The 18512-nt window shown below is 33.4% G+C and overlaps 1 protein-coding gene across 4 annotated transcripts in view; it reads left to right on the top strand.

The window, feature by feature from the left end:
- Window positions 1-18512, top strand: part of EHBP1 (EH domain binding protein 1) — a 343930-nt gene that overhangs the window by 116942 nt on the left and 208476 nt on the right. For all 4 annotated transcript variants that reach the window (XM_060117415.1, XM_060117412.1, XM_060117414.1 and 1 more), the window contains 2 exons: window positions 15054-15235; window positions 17804-17943. In XM_060117415.1, the coding sequence (XP_059973398.1) occupies window positions 15054-15235; window positions 17804-17943 (322 nt within the window). The remainder of the gene's footprint in view (window positions 1-15053; window positions 15236-17803; window positions 17944-18512) is intronic.

Genomic DNA, 18512 nt, shown 5'->3' on the forward strand with positions numbered 1-18512 from the left:
ACCAACAGAAATTTATCTTAGTGAAATATTTAAGTATGAATGTAAAGAATTAACTAAGAATTTTCACCTGGTTATTGCTTATAATATGAAAAATTAGAATATTGCTTATAATATGAAAAATTAGAAATGATCTCAGTGTCCAAAAATATGAGATTAAATTGTAATGTCCATAGAATGGAATATTTGTAGCCATTATAAATAGCATCATGTCAAAATATTTATTGTTGCAGAAGTATATTCATCATATTTTAATGAAAAGAGTAGTTTATAAAAGAATATGTACAGTGTATGATCTAATTTTTCTTAAAAATGAGTACACAAATAAGCTAGAAAAACAAATAACAGTATAAAAATGCTTAGCTCTAGTGCTGGGATTATGTATCATTTTCATGTGCTTTTTTTACTTCTCTGTGTTTTGTTATTTTTTACAGTGAAGCTGCATTATTTGTGTACTAAGGAAAATATAAGGTTTCTAAATCGTGAGATTAAAAGGCAAAGCAGGAAGATATTAAATATATTAGCAACAAAAGTGGCAGACAAAAGGCTAACATTTTCAATATTTAAAGAGCTCTAAAAATATTTTTTTAAGGGCATGACTAGTTTTACAAAAGAGAAAGTATAGATGGCTAATAAACACAGAAATATATTCAAGGTCATGAGTTATCAAAGAAATGCAAATTAAATCAGTGAGATACAAGTTTTCTCTTAACAGTTTAGCAAAGATTTAAAAATATGTAATAGTGCTGATGTGGGTGTGGTGAATGAGACGAGCGCTATTATACATGGTAGGTTAGAACTTGGTATGATTTCTTTGTAAAGCATTCAATTACTTTATTCAGAAATTCCATTTCTACAAATCAGCCCTAAGAAACAGTCAGAAATGCCAGAAATATTTTGGGCAGAAAAATGTTCATTGCAGCATCATTTCTTAGTTACAAATATGAAGTGACTTAAATGTTAATGGGGACAGTTATGTACATTTGTGGTGTAACCATAGTTAGAATATATGTTCAACTTCTAAAATTTAGGTTTACAAATTTATAATGTTAACTTTAAAAGACATAAGATTTTACAAACAGTATCATCTCAACTATTTAAAAATAACTAGAGAAAATATGTCAAAATATTAGCAGTGGTTTCGCTAGTTGGTAAAGTTTTGAGTGATTCTTTTTTTGTACTACTCTCTGTGTTTATAATTTTCTGTGATGAGTTCTCATAATGAGAAAAAAAGGTATAGCATTAAAACAAGTGGTCAGCCTTAAAGAATTATGGGAGATGAAACCTAGGTGTGTAGAGACTAGAGAAATCCTGAGGCTATGGCAGTGGTCTGTGCATAGATGTTGATGCTTGAATTTAGGAAAAAGTGGCATTGGAGATGGAAAGAAAGGGTCCAGATTCTGGAAAGCAGTTAGAGACAACTTGGTTTGGTGAGTCCTGAGAGTGGGAGGCTTGATGAATGACAGTACAATTCACTGAGATGAGAACTCAGGGAAGAAGCAGCCGAAGGGATGGAGAGGAGTTTAGTTTGGCTATGTTGTGTTTGTGATGTGGGTGAGTGGGCACTTGAGTGCTTAGGTCTGGAACCCAGGAGTAGGTCAGTCAGTTATGAAGATTTGGGAGTTATTATCAGCATAAACGTTCAAGTCCTGGCCATGAATAACAATCCTTGAGTACCAGGTCTTTAAACTAACAAATGAATCTAACTCCCTTAGAACACCTACTGAAAACTTACTTTAAAATATGGTAGTGTAGGGCTTCCCTGGTGGCGCAGTGGTTGAGAGTCCGCCTGCCGATGCAGGGGACACGGGTTCGCGCCCCGGTCCAGGAAAATCCCACATGCCGCGGAGCGGCTGGGCCTGTGAGCCATGGCTGCTGAGCCTGCGCGTCCGGAGCCTGTGCTCTACAACGGGAGAGGCCACAACAGTGAGAGGCCCGCGTACCGCAAAAAAAAATAATAATAAAATAAAATAAAACATGGTAGTGTAGTTTCCATTTAAGGTTAAAAAACTACATACAAGAATATGAGTAAACTTTTAGTGGCTTTCTTTAGGATTACAGGGTTGATATAATCTGCTGTTTGGCAATTTTATAGTAGACTTAATTTAAGGTCTCTTTATATATATATATATATATATATATCTTTTTTTTTTTTAAATTTGGACAATCTGCAACTTATGTAGATATTTGACTTAAATACTTTAACTTGTATTTTTATGTATATCTGGAGTTTCCCTCTATTTGAGAAGGTTGAGGGTTTTTTTAATTTGGATATTTTTAGATGGATTTTAGATTTTATTCTAAAATCAATATAATAATTTTTATAAATGTTTTTAGGTACATATCTAAACTGATTTTCAATGTTGATTCTTTCAATTTACATTTGTGCTACCAAACTCTCTTCCATCCAACCATCTAAGTTGGTTATTTTAGCTGACATGGTTTCTAATTAAGTCTTTGTGGTTGAGAGAGCTCCTTATGGCATGTCTGCTTTAGCATTTATTTGCTCCATGGACTCCAAATTAAATTCTGTAGTATCCCATTTTGGTCTGCTGATGAAGCAAAGATCTTTTCAGCATGGCCCAAGAAATGCAGTGCTTGTGACAGCTCAGAGGACTTAGCATCACAATTTTGAAAAAGTTAGGACAGTTTGACTTCTAGATTGACTTTTAATCATTTTAAAATAAAATTTTAAGTGTTATCACAGAGTTAAATGAGAGAATGTTAGACACAAAATAGGCTCTCAACAAGTATTTGTAGAATAAAACCAAACTGTTGACCTTGATATGTAGTGCACCAAGTTATTTTGTTTTAGAAAGAACAAAGTCTTGGGAGTTTTTAGGTTGAATTTAAATGAAAAGTATCAGGAAACAAATGTGATAACTGTCAGAGAAGATATAAAGTGTTTTTGCACTGGGGTGACAGCTTAGATTAAGAAACTTTGAAAGTCTCATCTAGTTCCACGTTATCTCATTTGACAGTTTTGGTTCTTGAGTCAGTAGAGAAACTGGATGTTTACACAAATACTTGGGTGTGTTAGTTCTTTACTAAGAAATAATTCACATAGTCATAAGACAGAGGGCAAGATCTAATAACTGACTTTTAAGTATTAGTCTGATCACATGTCTTTAGAATGCTGTTTTGAATTCTAGCTACCTGTCACTTCATTTCTTGGTTTTCTGATTCAGTAGTACAGAAGCAGAACAGAATTTAGAGTTCTGATGGACAAGAATGAACAGAATCAGGCATTAGACTGTGAGATTCTAGAAAGGTATGTGCTGAAAGCATTGATTTACCATCAAGTACTTACTACTTGCTTACGGTGATGCTGAGACATAGCATCTAAACAGGCAAAACAATAAGAGAGTGGCATGATTGCATTGATGATCACAGGTTCACATCTAGAGAATTCCAATAAAATAAATTCTTAAACAATCCTAATAAGTCATTAAGAATTACTAAATTGAAGAGCTTAGGTCAATGTGAGACCAGTGAACCTGGTTGTGATTGTTATTTCTTTATCAAAATGCTCAGTTCTTTTCCTGTAAAATTCAAATGAAGAATTCTGCTTCTGGCAATGTGACAGACTAGATAGCATGAATAACACCCCTTTTGGAAAACAGCTACAAAGTCAGGTAAAATATGACCAAGTGATATTTATAAATGCACACTCTTGAAGTGACCCAGATAGAACCCAAAGAAGTCTTTTTTAAAAAGTTCAAAGCAGGACATCTAGAAGCTAAGCATTCATAGTAGCTTTCCCACTGAGGGGTTCTACTAAACCCATGACTTAACTACTTTTACCACTGCATGAAAATGCAGAAAAAGTCTGGTATCTCCCATTCCTCCAAGATGGAATGTCTAATAAGATCCTCTTGTTGCACAAAATTGACATCCCAGAGCTATACCATCAGTGTAAGGATGAAGAAGAAATTAACTCACTGCATAGAAGACAACAACAAGGAAAATTGCCTCTTCTATCCTTAGCATTAATGGGTAGAAGCAATATCATCCTTGAAAATTTATACCCAAGATCTAGCCCTTACATGGGTTTCATTAAATATATTCTTGATGTTATAATAAAATTATTATTAATTTTGTCCCTTGAGTACTAGTTTTTTTAATATTCTTTATGACAAAAATAAGAAGTATGCATAAAGCAGTTATACTGCATTGCAAAGGACAAAGTTATTCAAGAAAAAGCACTTGTATGATTGAGTTGTAAACTAAAGTAAACACATTTTTATCCTGGAACACCATTTTTACTTGAAAAAACAGCTAAGAGATAAACTTGTTATTCACACTTGGTTATTTATTTGGTGAAGGTTTTCTTGAAACTGAACACAGTGAGCCTGCTACTTAGAGGTTAAGTGACTGAAATTGTTCGTTGCCAATGATAAAATTCAAGCTTTCAAGTGAAAATTAGAATTGAAAAACTTACACTCACCATGTTAAGTTTGATAGCTTCCCAATGCATAAAGATATATGTGATGGAAAAGGTGGTGATAAAAGCAAATGTAGTTATTTTGGTATTGTATAATGAAATGTGTCAACATTTATAATATGTGTAACTCAGAGAATTAGCATTTTTCAAATGACCAAAGTGTATGATGTTATAAAATCATGCATGAGTAAAAAAAAATCATTCAACATACATGATAGAGCATTGGATTTTAATTTAACAGAGTTTGAAAAGTTTATTGATATGATTTCAGATTCCATGTTACTATTAGCCTTTAAGAAACTACCACTGTGGGGTTTTGCTGTAGTATCAAAGAAGACCCCAAATTGTCTGCGAAAGTCATTAAAATACTCCTATCTTTTCCAACTACATATCTGTATGAGACTGGATTTTCTACAAATACTTTAACGAAAACAACATATCTCACAGATTGAATATGAGAGTAGATATGAGAATCCAGCTTTCTGCTAACTGTACATTAGGGAGATTTTAGAGACATTAACACATTAAGACATTTGTAAACATGTAAAACAGTGACAATCCTCTCATTAAATTGTTTTGTATAGAGAGTATACAGAAAGTAACAGGCCCAGATAGGATCACTGATGAATTCTATAGGACAGTTAAGGGAGAAATTATTATTACCAATTCTCTACAGTCTCTTTCAGAGGGTAGAAACAGAGGGTATACTTCTTAACTCATTCTCTGAGGCTAGCATTACTTATGCCCAAACCAAACAAGGATGTTACAAGAAAAGAAAACTACATACCAATAGCTCTTATAAACATAGATGCAAAAATCTTCAACAAAGTATTAGCAAATTGAACCCAACAAAGTATGAAAAGAATTATACACCACCACCAAGCAGTTTTATCCCAGGTATGCAAACCTGGTTCAGTACTTGAAAATCAGTTGATTTAATTCATCACATCAGGAGGTTAAAAAAGAAAAATCATATAAATATATCAGTAGATGCAGAAAAAGCACAGCACTTGACATAACCCATCAGCCATTAATAGACGCAGAAAAGCACATGACATAATCCATCAGTCTATGTTAAGAAATATGTCCATATAAATGCAAAACCACTCTTCAGCCAACTAGAAATAGAGGGGAACTTCTTAAACTAAATAAAGAATATCTACAAAAACCCTATAGCTAACATTATACTTGATGGTGAGAAACTCAAAGCTTTTCCGCTAAGGTGAGGTACAAGGCAAGGATGTCCCCTTTCACCACTTCTTTCCAACATCATACTGGAAGTCCTTGCTGATGCAATAAGAGAAGAAAAGGAAATTAAAAGTATACAGATTGGGAAGGAAAATATAAAACTGTCTTTGTTCACAGAATACATGATTATCTATGTAGGGAATCTGAAAGAATCAACAAAAAACCTCCTAGAACTAATGAATCATTATAGCAGGGTTGCAGGATACAAGGTTTATATACAAAAGTCATTTGCTTTCCTATATACCAACAATGAACAAGAGGAATTTGAAATTAAAAGCATAATTCCATTTATATTATCACCCCCAAAATGAAATACTTAGCTATAAATCTAACAAAATATGTACAAGACCTATATGAGGAATACTACAAAACTCTGATGAACAGAATCAAAGAACTAAATAAATTGAGAGATATTCCATGTTCATGAATAGAAAGACTCAATATTGTCAAGATGTCACTTCTTTCCAACTTGATCTATATATTCAGTGCAATCCCAGTGAAAATCTCAGCAAGTTATATTATGGATATCAACAAACTGATTCTAAAGTTTCTATGGGGAGGCAAAGACCCAGGATACCCAACATGGTAGTAAAAGAGAAGAACAATGTTGGAGGACCAACACTACCTAAATTCAAGGCTTAAAACAAAGCTATAGTAATCAAGGCAGTATGGTATCGGCAAAAGAATAGACAAATAATGGAACAGAATCCAGAGCCCAGAAAGAGGCCCTCATAAATATAGTCAACTGGTCTTTGACAAAGGAGCAACACAATGGAACAAAGGTAGTCTTTTCAACAAATGGTGCTGGAACAACTGGACATCCACTTGCACAAAGATGAACCTAGACAGAGACTTTACACCCTCCACACAAATTAACTCAAAGTGGATCATAGACCTAAATGTAAAATGCAAAACTGTAAAACTCTGAGAAGATAACACAGGACAAAACCTGAATGACCTTGGGTAGGATGATGCCTTTTTAGATACCACACAAAAGGTATGATCCATGAAAAAATAATGGGTAAGTTCGATTTCATCAAAATTGAAAGCTTTTGTTTTGCTAAAGAATGAGAAGACAAACCACAGACAGGGAGAAAATATTTGCAAAAGACACATCTGATAAAGGACTGTTATCCAAAATATACAAAGAAACAAATAAGAAAACAAACAACTCAATTTAAAAAATGGGGCAAAAACCTTAAGAGGCACCTCCCCAAAGAAGATATACAGGTGGCAAATAGGCATATGAAAAAAAAGCTCCACATCATATGTCATTAGGGAAATGCAAATTAAAACAACAAGATACCACCACACACCTCTTAGAATGGCCAAAATCTATCACACTGACAACACCCAATGCTGGAGAGGATGTGGAGCAACAGGAACTCTCATGCATTGCTGGTGGGAGTGCAAAATGGTACAGCCACTTTGGGACAGTTTGGCACTTTCTTACAAAATGAAACATACTCTTACCATATGATCCAGCATCTCACTCCTTGATATTTACCCAAAGGAAATGAAAACCATTGTCCACACAAAAGCCTGCACATGGATGTTTATAGCAGCTTTATTCATAATTGCCAAAACTTGGAAGCAACCAAGATGTTCTTCAGTAGATGAATGGATAAACTGTGGTACATACAGACAATAGAATATTATTCAGTGTTAAAAAGAAAAGCCATGGAGGAGCCTTAAATGCATATTACTGAATGAAAGAAGCCAATCTGAAAAGGCTATATACTGTATGATTCCAACTAATTGATGTTCTGGAAAAAGCAAAACTGTGGAGACAGTAAAAAGATCAGTGGTTGCCAGTGGTGGGGTGTGAAGGAGATGAATAGGCAGAACACAGAGGATGATAAGGGCAGTGAAATACCCTATATGTCATAATGATGGGTATATGTCATTAAAAATCTATCCAAACCAATAGAATGTACAGCCCACAGGTGAACCCTAAAGTAAACTATGGACTTTGGGTGATTATGATATGTCAGTGTAGGTTTATCTGTGGTAAACAGTGTACCGTTCTGGTGAGTGATATTGATAATGGGGTAGGCTGTGCATGTGTGGGAGCAGGAGATCTATGGGAAATCTCTTTACCTCCCTCTCAGTTTTGCACACCTCAGACTGCTCTAAAAATATAGTCTTAAAAAAGAAAGTATATATATTCTTCATAAAAATATGTTAACGTATGAGTTTATTAGTTATGTTTGAAAGAACGAAATATTTTCTAAATTTCTGGTATTTTTTAATAGGGCAAATATTGACAGGCATAACCCACATAAACAAAAGCTCTTTGTAGTTCTCAATTAAAGCATGTAAAAGGGTCTTGAGATAAAAACATTTGAGAACCGTTCGTCTAAACTCTCCAGTAAAAGACAGATTATCAGACTGGATTCAGAAATTTTCTGGATGCATGCTATTTACAAGAGACAATCCTAAAATAAAAGGTTATATCAGAAAGAGCAAGAGGAGCCTGCGATGAAGTCTGTGAGCAGCTTCTCAATTCTTTCACTTATTTATTTTTTGATTTGTGTCCTTTAGAAAATGTCCCATAACCTCACATTTGAAATTTCTACTGCTCTGTTTGTCCTTATCACATAGGAAATACCATGATTTGGTGCGATAGGTGACTTTGCATAAAAATGATCCTGTTGTGAAAGTAGACAGCAGTGCATGCACACCAGTTAAATACTTTTAAAGACCCATGATCAATTATGAAAACTGATCATGAGTCAGGCTATAAAGCTTGTCTTAATATATTTTGAAAGATTAACATTACAAAAATTACATTCTGTGACCCTAAATCAATTAAATAGTAATCATTACATAAAGATAAGTAGATAAACTCCATAAAGAAGAAAAAAGTTTATAAATATCTTGTTAGTCAAAGAACTTGTAATGAAAGATTAGAAAGTATTTACAGAATAACAAAAATAATTCATACTAAAAATGTGAGACATATTTAAAGTGGTGCTTAGAGAAATATATAGTCTGAAATGCTCAGAATTCAGGAGGTAGAACAGAATATACCCAAGGAAAATAGGAGGAATAAAGAGCAGCAGAAACTACTGAAATAGAAATATACATTCACTCCAAAGAATCAAGAAAGCTAAAAGTCATTGATTTGGAACGCCCAATGAAAGAGACAATTTATAACAAGCATTATCTAGGAACAAAAGAGTGTGAGAAGGCACAAACAGTGCTGGGAATAAAGAAATGTACAAAACGATAGATTCTGCAGAGATTAAAATAGTAAAAAATATTTTAAATAGTTTTATGTTACTAAATTTGAAATATTGGCAGAATACTTATCTAAACTGATTTAGGGAGACATTGTACATCTACCTCTGTAATCATTAAAGAAATTATATCAGTAATTAGAAACCTTCCCCAAAAGGAAACAGGCTCAGGTAACTTTGGATTTTTTTTAAATGTTTCCCAGGAATGTGGAGTTGCTTTAATTCTAGAAAATCTACTAATTTACCACATTAATCTGCCATAGATTCAGGGTTAAAAAAATCTTAAATTATCCCAAAAGATAAAACTTTGGTAGTTAAGGCAATATTGTCTTGTTGTGAGGTTAGAACAATTGGCTAGTGGTACCAAATTAGAAATCATTGACCTGTATATTGAGACCAGATTTTTGGTAGAGTGGGCATTGTAGATGGGGGAAAGGATGGATATATGTGGACTATTTAATAAATAGTGCTGTGATAATTATTTACCCATAATTTTTTAAAAAGTGAAATTGGATCCCTATCTGAAAATGTACACAAAAATTAATTCCAGATGGAAATGACTCTTAAATATGAAAAGCAGAGGTATAAAAGTTTTGAAGGAGTGGGAGGAAAGCTTTATGACCTCAGGGCTGGGAAGATTTTCTCAAGCAAAATGCAAAACCACAAACCATAAAGGAAAATGTTGACTTTGAAATTGGGTTCATTCAAAAGATTCCACAAGGAATGAAAATACAAGCTAAAAACTGGAAGAAGATGTTTATAGCACATATAAGTGACAATGGATTCAGTACCAGAATGCATATGTAATTAGTAATCAAAAGATAAACAGCATGGTAGGAAAAAGTACAAAAGATTTCACAGAAGAGGAAACACGTGACTAATAAACTATGAAAGGATAATCGATGCGTTAGTAATCAGGGGAATGCAATTTAGACTGTAATGAGGTAATATTTAATCATCTCAGATTGGCAAAAATGAAAAAGAAAATACCAAGTGTTGATGAATGTGGAACAATGGAAACACTTAGGGAATGTAAATTAATAAAGCCACTTTGGATTACAATTTGACATTTTCTGGTAAAGCTGAACATGTACATATGCTATGACCCATTCTTGAAATATATCCTAGGCAAATTCTTGCATTTGTGCATGAGGATATAGACATAAGAATATTGATAGCTTTGTTAATAATTCCATATAAATAAATAAAACTCAAACAACCATGTTCATCAACAGTAAAATGGATAGGTAAACTGTAGAATATTCATGTAATGGAATGCTAGGAGCAGTGAAATTTAATGAATTACAGCTGTACACATCAACATAAATAAATATCAAGAACTTAGTGATGAACATAAGAAACAAGTTACAAAAATGTTAGTGTTTCATTATAAAAAGTTAAAAAGCATGCAGAACTAGACAATATATTCTTTTTTCATTTTTTGTTGTGGTAAAATATACATAACATAAAATGTACCGTTTTCAATATTTTTAAGCGTGCAATTTGTGGCATTAACTACACTCACAGTATTGTATGACCTTTACCACTGTCTGTTTCTGGAACTTTTTCATCATCCCAAACACAAACTCTTTACCCATTAAACAATAACTCTTCATCTCCCCTCCTCTCATTGCCTGGTAGTCTCTGTTCTACCTTCTGTCTCTATAAATGTACCTATTTCTCATATAAGTGGAATCATACAATATCTGTCCTTTTGTGTCTGGCTTATTTCACTTAGTAAAATGTCCTCAGGGTTCATTCATGATGTAGCGTGTGTCAGAATTTCATTCCTTTTAAGGCTGAATATTCCAATGTATGGATATACCACTTCTTGTTTATCCATTCATTAGTAATGTACTCTTTAGGGATGCATACATAGGTAGTATTCCTTTTTTGAAAACGGGAAGGGAAGAAGTAACCCAAAATTCAGGGTCTAGTTACCTTTGGAGGAGGGAATGGGACGGATGCAATTTCAGAGGGAAAATGAAGATTTTAAGGTACTGGTATTGTTCTATTTCTTGAGCAGGATGGTCGGTACAGGATGTTCATTTCATTATTCATTAAGTAGTACTTGTATATTTTATACTTTAGTATGTGTGATGTATTCCACAGTTAAAAAAAAACCCTCAAATGATAATGCCATTAGTTTAATTTTCAGTGTGTTATAAAAAACCTGATAATTAAGGTATTAGTACATGACCGAATTTTTTAGAACATTCTATGTAATAAAGCTCTGAAAAATCATAAAATCTAAGTAAGCTCCTTCTCTCCTTCCCCCAACCCCCAATTTTCTTAATATGGGAGAAAGAGAGTTAAATTTCTAGCAGGTGGTTTATTTTATTTGATGTTTTAATAGGTAGAGAAAATCAGTCAAATATTTTAATAGGAGAAGCATTATATTAATTGTATTTATCTTGGGGTACATAATAAATGAAACATTATATAATGAACTATTCTGTACGAAGACCCTAACTTGAATAATTTAGACAAGAGATGTTCTCTCCAGATGTTCTGGTCCATAAGTATTAATAATAAATACTGTTTATTAAATACCTACTATATGCTAAAAACTCTACTAGGTATTTTCATATGTTACTGCAAGAATTTATTTAGGACATATTTCTAGGATGGAAATTATTGCTGAGTCGTAAAGTATTCATCTGTTCAACTTTACGAGGTAATGTCAAATTGTTTTCCAAAATGGCTGTATCCATCAAAACTCTCTGCAGTAGTGTTAAGAGAGTTTGCATTGTCCCTCATCCTTATTAACACTTGGTATTATCCAAATTTGAAAATACTTGCCAGTCTGAGAGTGTGAAACTGAGGCTCAGATATGTGAAGAAATATGCCAAAGATTAGCTAGTGAATAAGTGCTGGTGTCACATTCTAATTCAGATTTGTCTGATTACAACTGTAATAAGGTGGATTTCAAAGAAATGGAAATATATAGGCTAAGTCTTCTTTATAACAGAGAATAGTTATGAAAAATGAGATTAAAATTTCTTTTATGTAGTAATTTCCTTAGGGGAAGTATTTCTGAAAGTGTGATTTTCGATTAACTGGATCAGAATCACCTGGTAGAAGGGGTGTGCTTATGTGAGGGGCAGGATGGGAATTGGGAGGAGGGGGTACTTATTATTTTTAGAAATTGCAGCAGATTCTTGAGCCCATCTCTAGTTTTACTAGTTCAGGATCTCTAGGGGTGAGATCCAGGTATCTAAACTATTTAAAACTTTCTTAGTTTTATTTTTGTTTTTTAATAAGCACTGAAGTTTAAGAACTTCTGTTTTAGGGATTTTGAAGTAATTCCCCGAATACTGCCAGGTTCACATACAAACAGAGGTATAAACATGAGCCCAGAGTCAGAAACTTAGTCTTAGACATATGTAAACATTCACTTCTTATTGACTTCTGTTATCTAACGTCCTTTCTCTAAGGGTTCCTCTTACTGTTTCTTTCTTTTATTTCTCTCCTCTTATCCAACCTTCATGCAAAATGAAATAACATTAGGACTTTGACAACAGTATAATTCTCTCTAAACTCTCTCTGCCAGGCTGACCCCTGGTGTTTTAAGGAAGGACTAAAGTGTATGAAAGACATATAGCACTGCAATCAGTTATTTTATTCTTCTTTATAGAACTGATAATAAAAATGATATCAATTTTGGGTGGGTAAATATATAAACTTGATGGTTATAAACAGTGAAGATTCATGGAGCTGGGGTTAGAGCCATGAAAGATCCTTATGTCTTTCTCATTATTGTTCTTGTAAAAAATGCATTTTCTATGACTAGCTAATTTTAAAGAGGAAAACAATGACTGAACTGGGTAAAGAATTACTAGAAACATCATTTAGGCCCCTTTTCCCATCAAGGATACAGACTCTAAGTGAGATCCTATGTTAATGTTAGAAATGGATGTTGTAGATTCAAAAGAGCTCTATTCTGCTCACCTGCTCAGACCTTACAAGGGCCCATTTTCATTGTTGCTGAGCAAGTAATTGCTTAATTAAGTGGTACAGCTAATTCTATTGTGTTCAGAATTTAGTAGCTTTCATTTCCTTTTGTTTCAGAGATACCAATATACCAAATACTTTAAAACTCTCTGAGTTCAGCAGAAAACCTTTCTACGTAATTTTTAACCTTAAAAATGAAATTGACAGAATGTTAATCATCAAAACTCTAGATTTTGCAGGAATCATCCTTAAACTAGGTTTTCAAAATTATGCTCATTTCCAAGTTATCTTAATTTTTATAGTTTGATTACTTGGTTATAAAATTAAATAATTACTCGTAAGGGATCAATGTCATATTTTGTGAAACAGATTTAACAAATCTGAAAATAATATGTAGCAATTTGTATGTCATGCTTTCAAAACAGAGGCTTTAAATCCTATATTTTATGTAGTAGTTGTTAGCTATTCTAAAGGTACAATAAGAGATTATTGTTCATATCAGTGTAATAAATTGATACTCCCTGATCGTACTTTTTCATTTTACACATTGTCAGAACCTTGGACCTTAATCTTATTCTTTGATTGACAGTAGCGACCAGGGAAAGAACACTTGTATTGTTTGGGGTAGTCACATCTGTTCAACTTGATTCAGTTGAGGGTATTTGCATATTCTTAAGTATTTCTTCTGAGAGGGCTTAAATCCTTCTCAAGTGCTTGATGTGTTTTTGAAATTCATTCATAAAGTATCTACATGCACTAATAGTTCTGTATAATATTGCTGTGCATAATCTGACAGATAAGACCACATTTTAAAACAAGGTATTCTTTAGGGATGCTACGTTACATTTTTACTTGTTCTGCTGGCAGAAATGTCATTTTTTTTGAAAAAGGCCATTTTAATATTTTGATTAAATTAGTATATCCTTATTTTAGGCAAGTTTGTCAATCATAGGACAAATAAGGATGTATTAAATAATAATTCAGAAGTTAATGGTAGTTTTTCCTGCCTTGGTTGGAAAATTGAGTAATTTTATAGAAAGCCATTGTAGAGTTTGAATGGATATCTATTTGGTCTCCTTATTTTATAGGGAAGATTACCAAGGCTCAAGTTTACTGGCTTACTCAAGGTCACACTGCTAGGAAATTAGGTTTTATTTTAGGTCTGAACTCTCAGACCAGTAAAGCCCAAGGATTGCTGGTATATGACTTTGGGTTTACATTATTTATAAATTACCCTTTATCTAGGATTTCCCCCTACCATTAGAATACATAGTCAGGGATTATGTCTTATTCATCTTCATATCTTTCCAGAATTGATACCATGTCTTATACATAGTTAATGCCCAGTCATTATTTTGCTGTTCTGTTTTCATTATTTTCCTAGGCTATTATGCTATAAAGGATAATTTTGAAATGAGATAGCTTATTAATGGAATGTTAAACATCTTTGATAGCAGATAGGTTTCATTTTGTGTTCCATTTCTAGTGAATTGGCAAGAGCTGTGTGGAGAAGACTTGAGATCTGCTGGGGTCGATTAGCAGTGTCCACCACAGGCATAGGATCAGAGAACCCAATTCTTTCTAACTTGATTTATGTGATCTTAGGGAAGGAAGAAAGGACTTTAGACTGGAGTGAGCAGAAAAGGCCCTGGGAAGAATTAAGTCTCAAAGTGCAGGATAGATAGAATTCAGAAACTGCAAAAAAAATGAGGTAGAATGCCACAGAGGCTGGGGTTCTATAAGAAACTGGTTGTTCAGAAAGAAGAGATATCGCTAGGGTACATTAAATATAATTAAAGTAAGGAAAACAATTGTTGAGTACTTTTGATACCTAGCTTTGTGCTAGATCCTATTTTTACAGGATCCCTGGAGACTTTCTGTCCTAGTTTGCATTCCTTGCTTTTCCTTTCCTGAGATATTTAGGATTGTTCTAGTCTTCCCTTATTTCTCCGAGTCAGCTCTCTCCAATTTTCTATCTGCCTTACTTACTTAAAGATATGAAAGTTGTGATATAACCTTATTACAATTTTTTTCAATATTATGTTATAGGAATTCATTGGAAAGGGAAGTCTCAACTGCTATTTAATCATATTATTAAAAGAACATTCAAAAATATTTGGCTGTAAAGTAAATAACTCCAAATTACATAATGATTTTTTACCTTCCAGGAATCCCCTTCTGGTCGAAGGAAAGCTCTTGCTACCACCAGCATCAACATGAAACAGTATGCAAGCCCAATGCCAACTCAGACTGATGTCAAATTAAAATTCAAGCCATTGTCTAAAAAAGTTGTATCTGCCACTCTTCAGTTTTCATTATCTTGCATTTTCCTTCGGGAAGGAAAAGCCACGTAAGTTTCTTTTATCAAATAAGCTGCTTTAGACTATGTTTTAAAACACGGTAGGTAAATAGCTTTTGACTCAGTAAACTGTTAACAGTTGAGAATATCCTACCGCATACCAATCATTCCGGCCAATTCTTTGTTTCAGAGGCTGAATTAGATGTACTCCTTGTTATTTATAGTCTCTTTCAACTCTAGAGAATGATCAATAATATAAAAGTGACTAGCAATTTTCAAAAATTTAAATTGTATATTATAGGTTATCATAAGGGTCTGTTTTATATTTCAGTGTCTTCAGTGTAAGTAGTTGTACTCTGAAGTCCACAGTTCAATTTGTAGAGCTGTTTGATGCAGCTGAGGCATGAGAGGAAGCCAAAATGAAAAGTTTAGGATAAGAGGAATGAAAGAATTAAAGGAACTTTTGCCAATGCATATTCTTTGGCTCAGCCTTCCAAAACTTGTATAGGAAGGTACAGTACAGTTACATAACCAGTTTGCTATGACCATTATCTTTTTCAAATATCACTTCTTAAGCACTGAATTGGCATTGCACAAAGATAACTCCTACACCCAGTTCTAGTCTCCTAAAAGAGTAAAATTCTAACTGGTTAAAAAGAGGTAGACATACCTAGAACAGGAAAAAATTAGTAACATTTATCTTAGTTGTTCCATACAGTCATATCAATGGTAAGTGCAAGTTTTGGGTGTAATGAAAGGGTTAGCATCTACTTGGAGTGGAAGATCAGTGAGAGGAGAAATGGAAATTCTGTGCCTGAGACTTAAAAGGTGTTAGGAAGAAGGCAGCTATGAACATTTCAGTCTAATCTGCATCACAGTTCTGAATGTGTTTGACCTAGTGGAATGTGGTTACTATAATTGGCCATGTCTACTTGACTGATTAGACTGGATTCTGTGCGTCAGTCAAAAAGAGATGTTTGGCACTCATCTACAGGGCAACAAATGACTTGGTAGATAACAGTAAGCCTCTTCTCTAGAAAGTTGGCTTCTATGTGAGTGTGGTGGAGGGACAGTGCAGGATAGAAGCAATTAGTTTTTCATCTCAGGACTTCAAATTGTAGACTTTAAATATTGAAAAGTTTAAAATAAAGACCTTACTCTGAAGTTCAAGCCAAAATGAAAGGAAAGGAAACGCAGAAAGAAGAGAGAAAAAGTCAGAGAAGATCTTTTGAAGGTGGACTCCTTTCCGCTGGGCAGAAGCAGTAAGTGATTTAGCACCATTCATTGGAATTTGGGTGAGAGGAAATTCAGTCAAACTAAATGTCTCAATTTGAGTGGAGAATGCTCTCAGAACACCCTAAACCTCCTCTCTATCTCCTCATTCCTTGCCTACTCACCTTTCCCAAAGAAAAATGTTCAGGGTGAAAATATAGGAGGTAAAATTAAGCAAGTTAACATTTTAAGAACACTGTTATATATTGAAATTATACCCTGGTGATGGGAAAGCAGTTTGTAAGGCATTCATATAAGGTAATACAACTGCTTTTGTCCATGCAGACTTTGTGCCACTAAATTTGTCTTAAAAGGAGGAAATAATTTTTTTAACTCTAAGCTTGTATGAGATAAAATGCAAAGAATTTCAAAAACCAGTTTAGCCTGCAAAATCATACCATATTTAGAAGTGAAGGTTAACAAGCATTACTTTACAAAGGAAACAGTGGTTTTGTTTTGTTTTTATTTTATTGTGGTAAAAACATGAGAAACAGTGTTTTCATTCAGTTTTCTGAATTTGGGGGAAGTATAGCAGATTGAAATTTAGTTTGTATGTATCATGTTAGAAATATGTTTCATTCACTGTAGTTTATTTGAAATTTAAAGTAAAATAATAGGTCAAGAAAACTTAAATTATTTAACATTTAGAGTATTTAATGTAAACTTTATAAATTTATACTTAAAATACTTCAAGATATAAAAACATTTTTACATTTTTTCAAATGTATGGTATTTAACTAACTCAAGTCATTTTCTATCCTGTAATTCTTAAAAAGGCTAGGCTTTTGGGTGCTAGTTCAATTACTGTAGTTTTTTAACTTTAGGGCAGTTTTAACTCCTTTGAGAAAAATGCACAGTTAAACAAGATTTAAATATAATTTACAGGGGTTTACCACTTCTTTTTATTCCTACCCACAAAACCTAAAGGGTTCATGGACTTCAGATTAAGAATTTCTATTCTAATTCCTTCTGCAAACTTGAATATTTTTAAAGTCTAGATCTCATCTGATTTGCAAACTGTCCCACTGTTTTATGAAACAAGTTTTTGTTTCCAGGCTTCATGATCAGAAAACCATACTTTAATTCCATGAAGAAAATTTTAGATCTGCAGCACAGAATTAAACTAACTCCTAACCAGTTAGTTTTAATCCTGTTTGCTTTCTGTTAATTAAATGTGCCATTTAAAAATTAATGAATGAATATTTAGATTGCTCAGTAGTTTTGTATAACTGTTTAAAAAGTCTTGTTAATGTTTAGAAAGAAGAAATGTATTAATATTATTTTCTTAAGAAACAACCCTTTTTAAGGTAATGTCATTTAATAAATTGTGTATTATCATTGATACAGGGATGAAGACATGCAAAGTTTGGCTAGTTTAATGAGTATGAAGCAAGCTGACATTGGCAATTTAGATGACTTTGAGGAAGATAACGAAGATGATGATGAGAACCGAGTGAACCAAGAGGAAAAGGCAGCAAAAATTACAGGTTGGTGTTATTTGCATTAAACTAAAAATTTATGTTTTTTTTGCAGAGTTGAAAAACTCATTCTTGTTTCCCAGGAAAAAACAATTCCACTCACAAGGTATTGTTTCTTTCCCAAGGCTTCCTAATATAATATACCATTTAGCTCTCTGGAAACTTTACGTGCTGATGGAAATAACAGATTTTAGCAGTTTAAGATCAAGTCCAAGGCTAGTCAAGAAAGCATCAAACTTTATTGGAACTACTGATTATAGTATAAAGTAGCCTAAAGATGTTCATACTTATTTTGTCAATGTATGGATGAACCCTCTTTAAGTAAAAATCTGTCTTAAGGGTAAGATGAGAAGATGCATTGGCTACCTTCTCCTAGCTTCTGTTCATTTATTCACATAAATTGTATGGACATTCTTTGTTTTGAATTTGTATACATCTTATGTATCCTTATATCTAGACACTTCCATGCAAGTATTTCTTATAGCTGGTTTGATCAAACTGCTAGATGGTAAGTGGTTAGAACCTCTTTGTATTAATTGGTCAATAAATGTTTATCATCAATCTGGCTAGCACCCTTA

This window comes from Mesoplodon densirostris, chromosome 14, assembly GCF_025265405.1.
Source record: "Mesoplodon densirostris isolate mMesDen1 chromosome 14, mMesDen1 primary haplotype, whole genome shotgun sequence".
Taxonomy (NCBI): domain Eukaryota; kingdom Metazoa; phylum Chordata; class Mammalia; order Artiodactyla; family Ziphiidae; genus Mesoplodon; species Mesoplodon densirostris.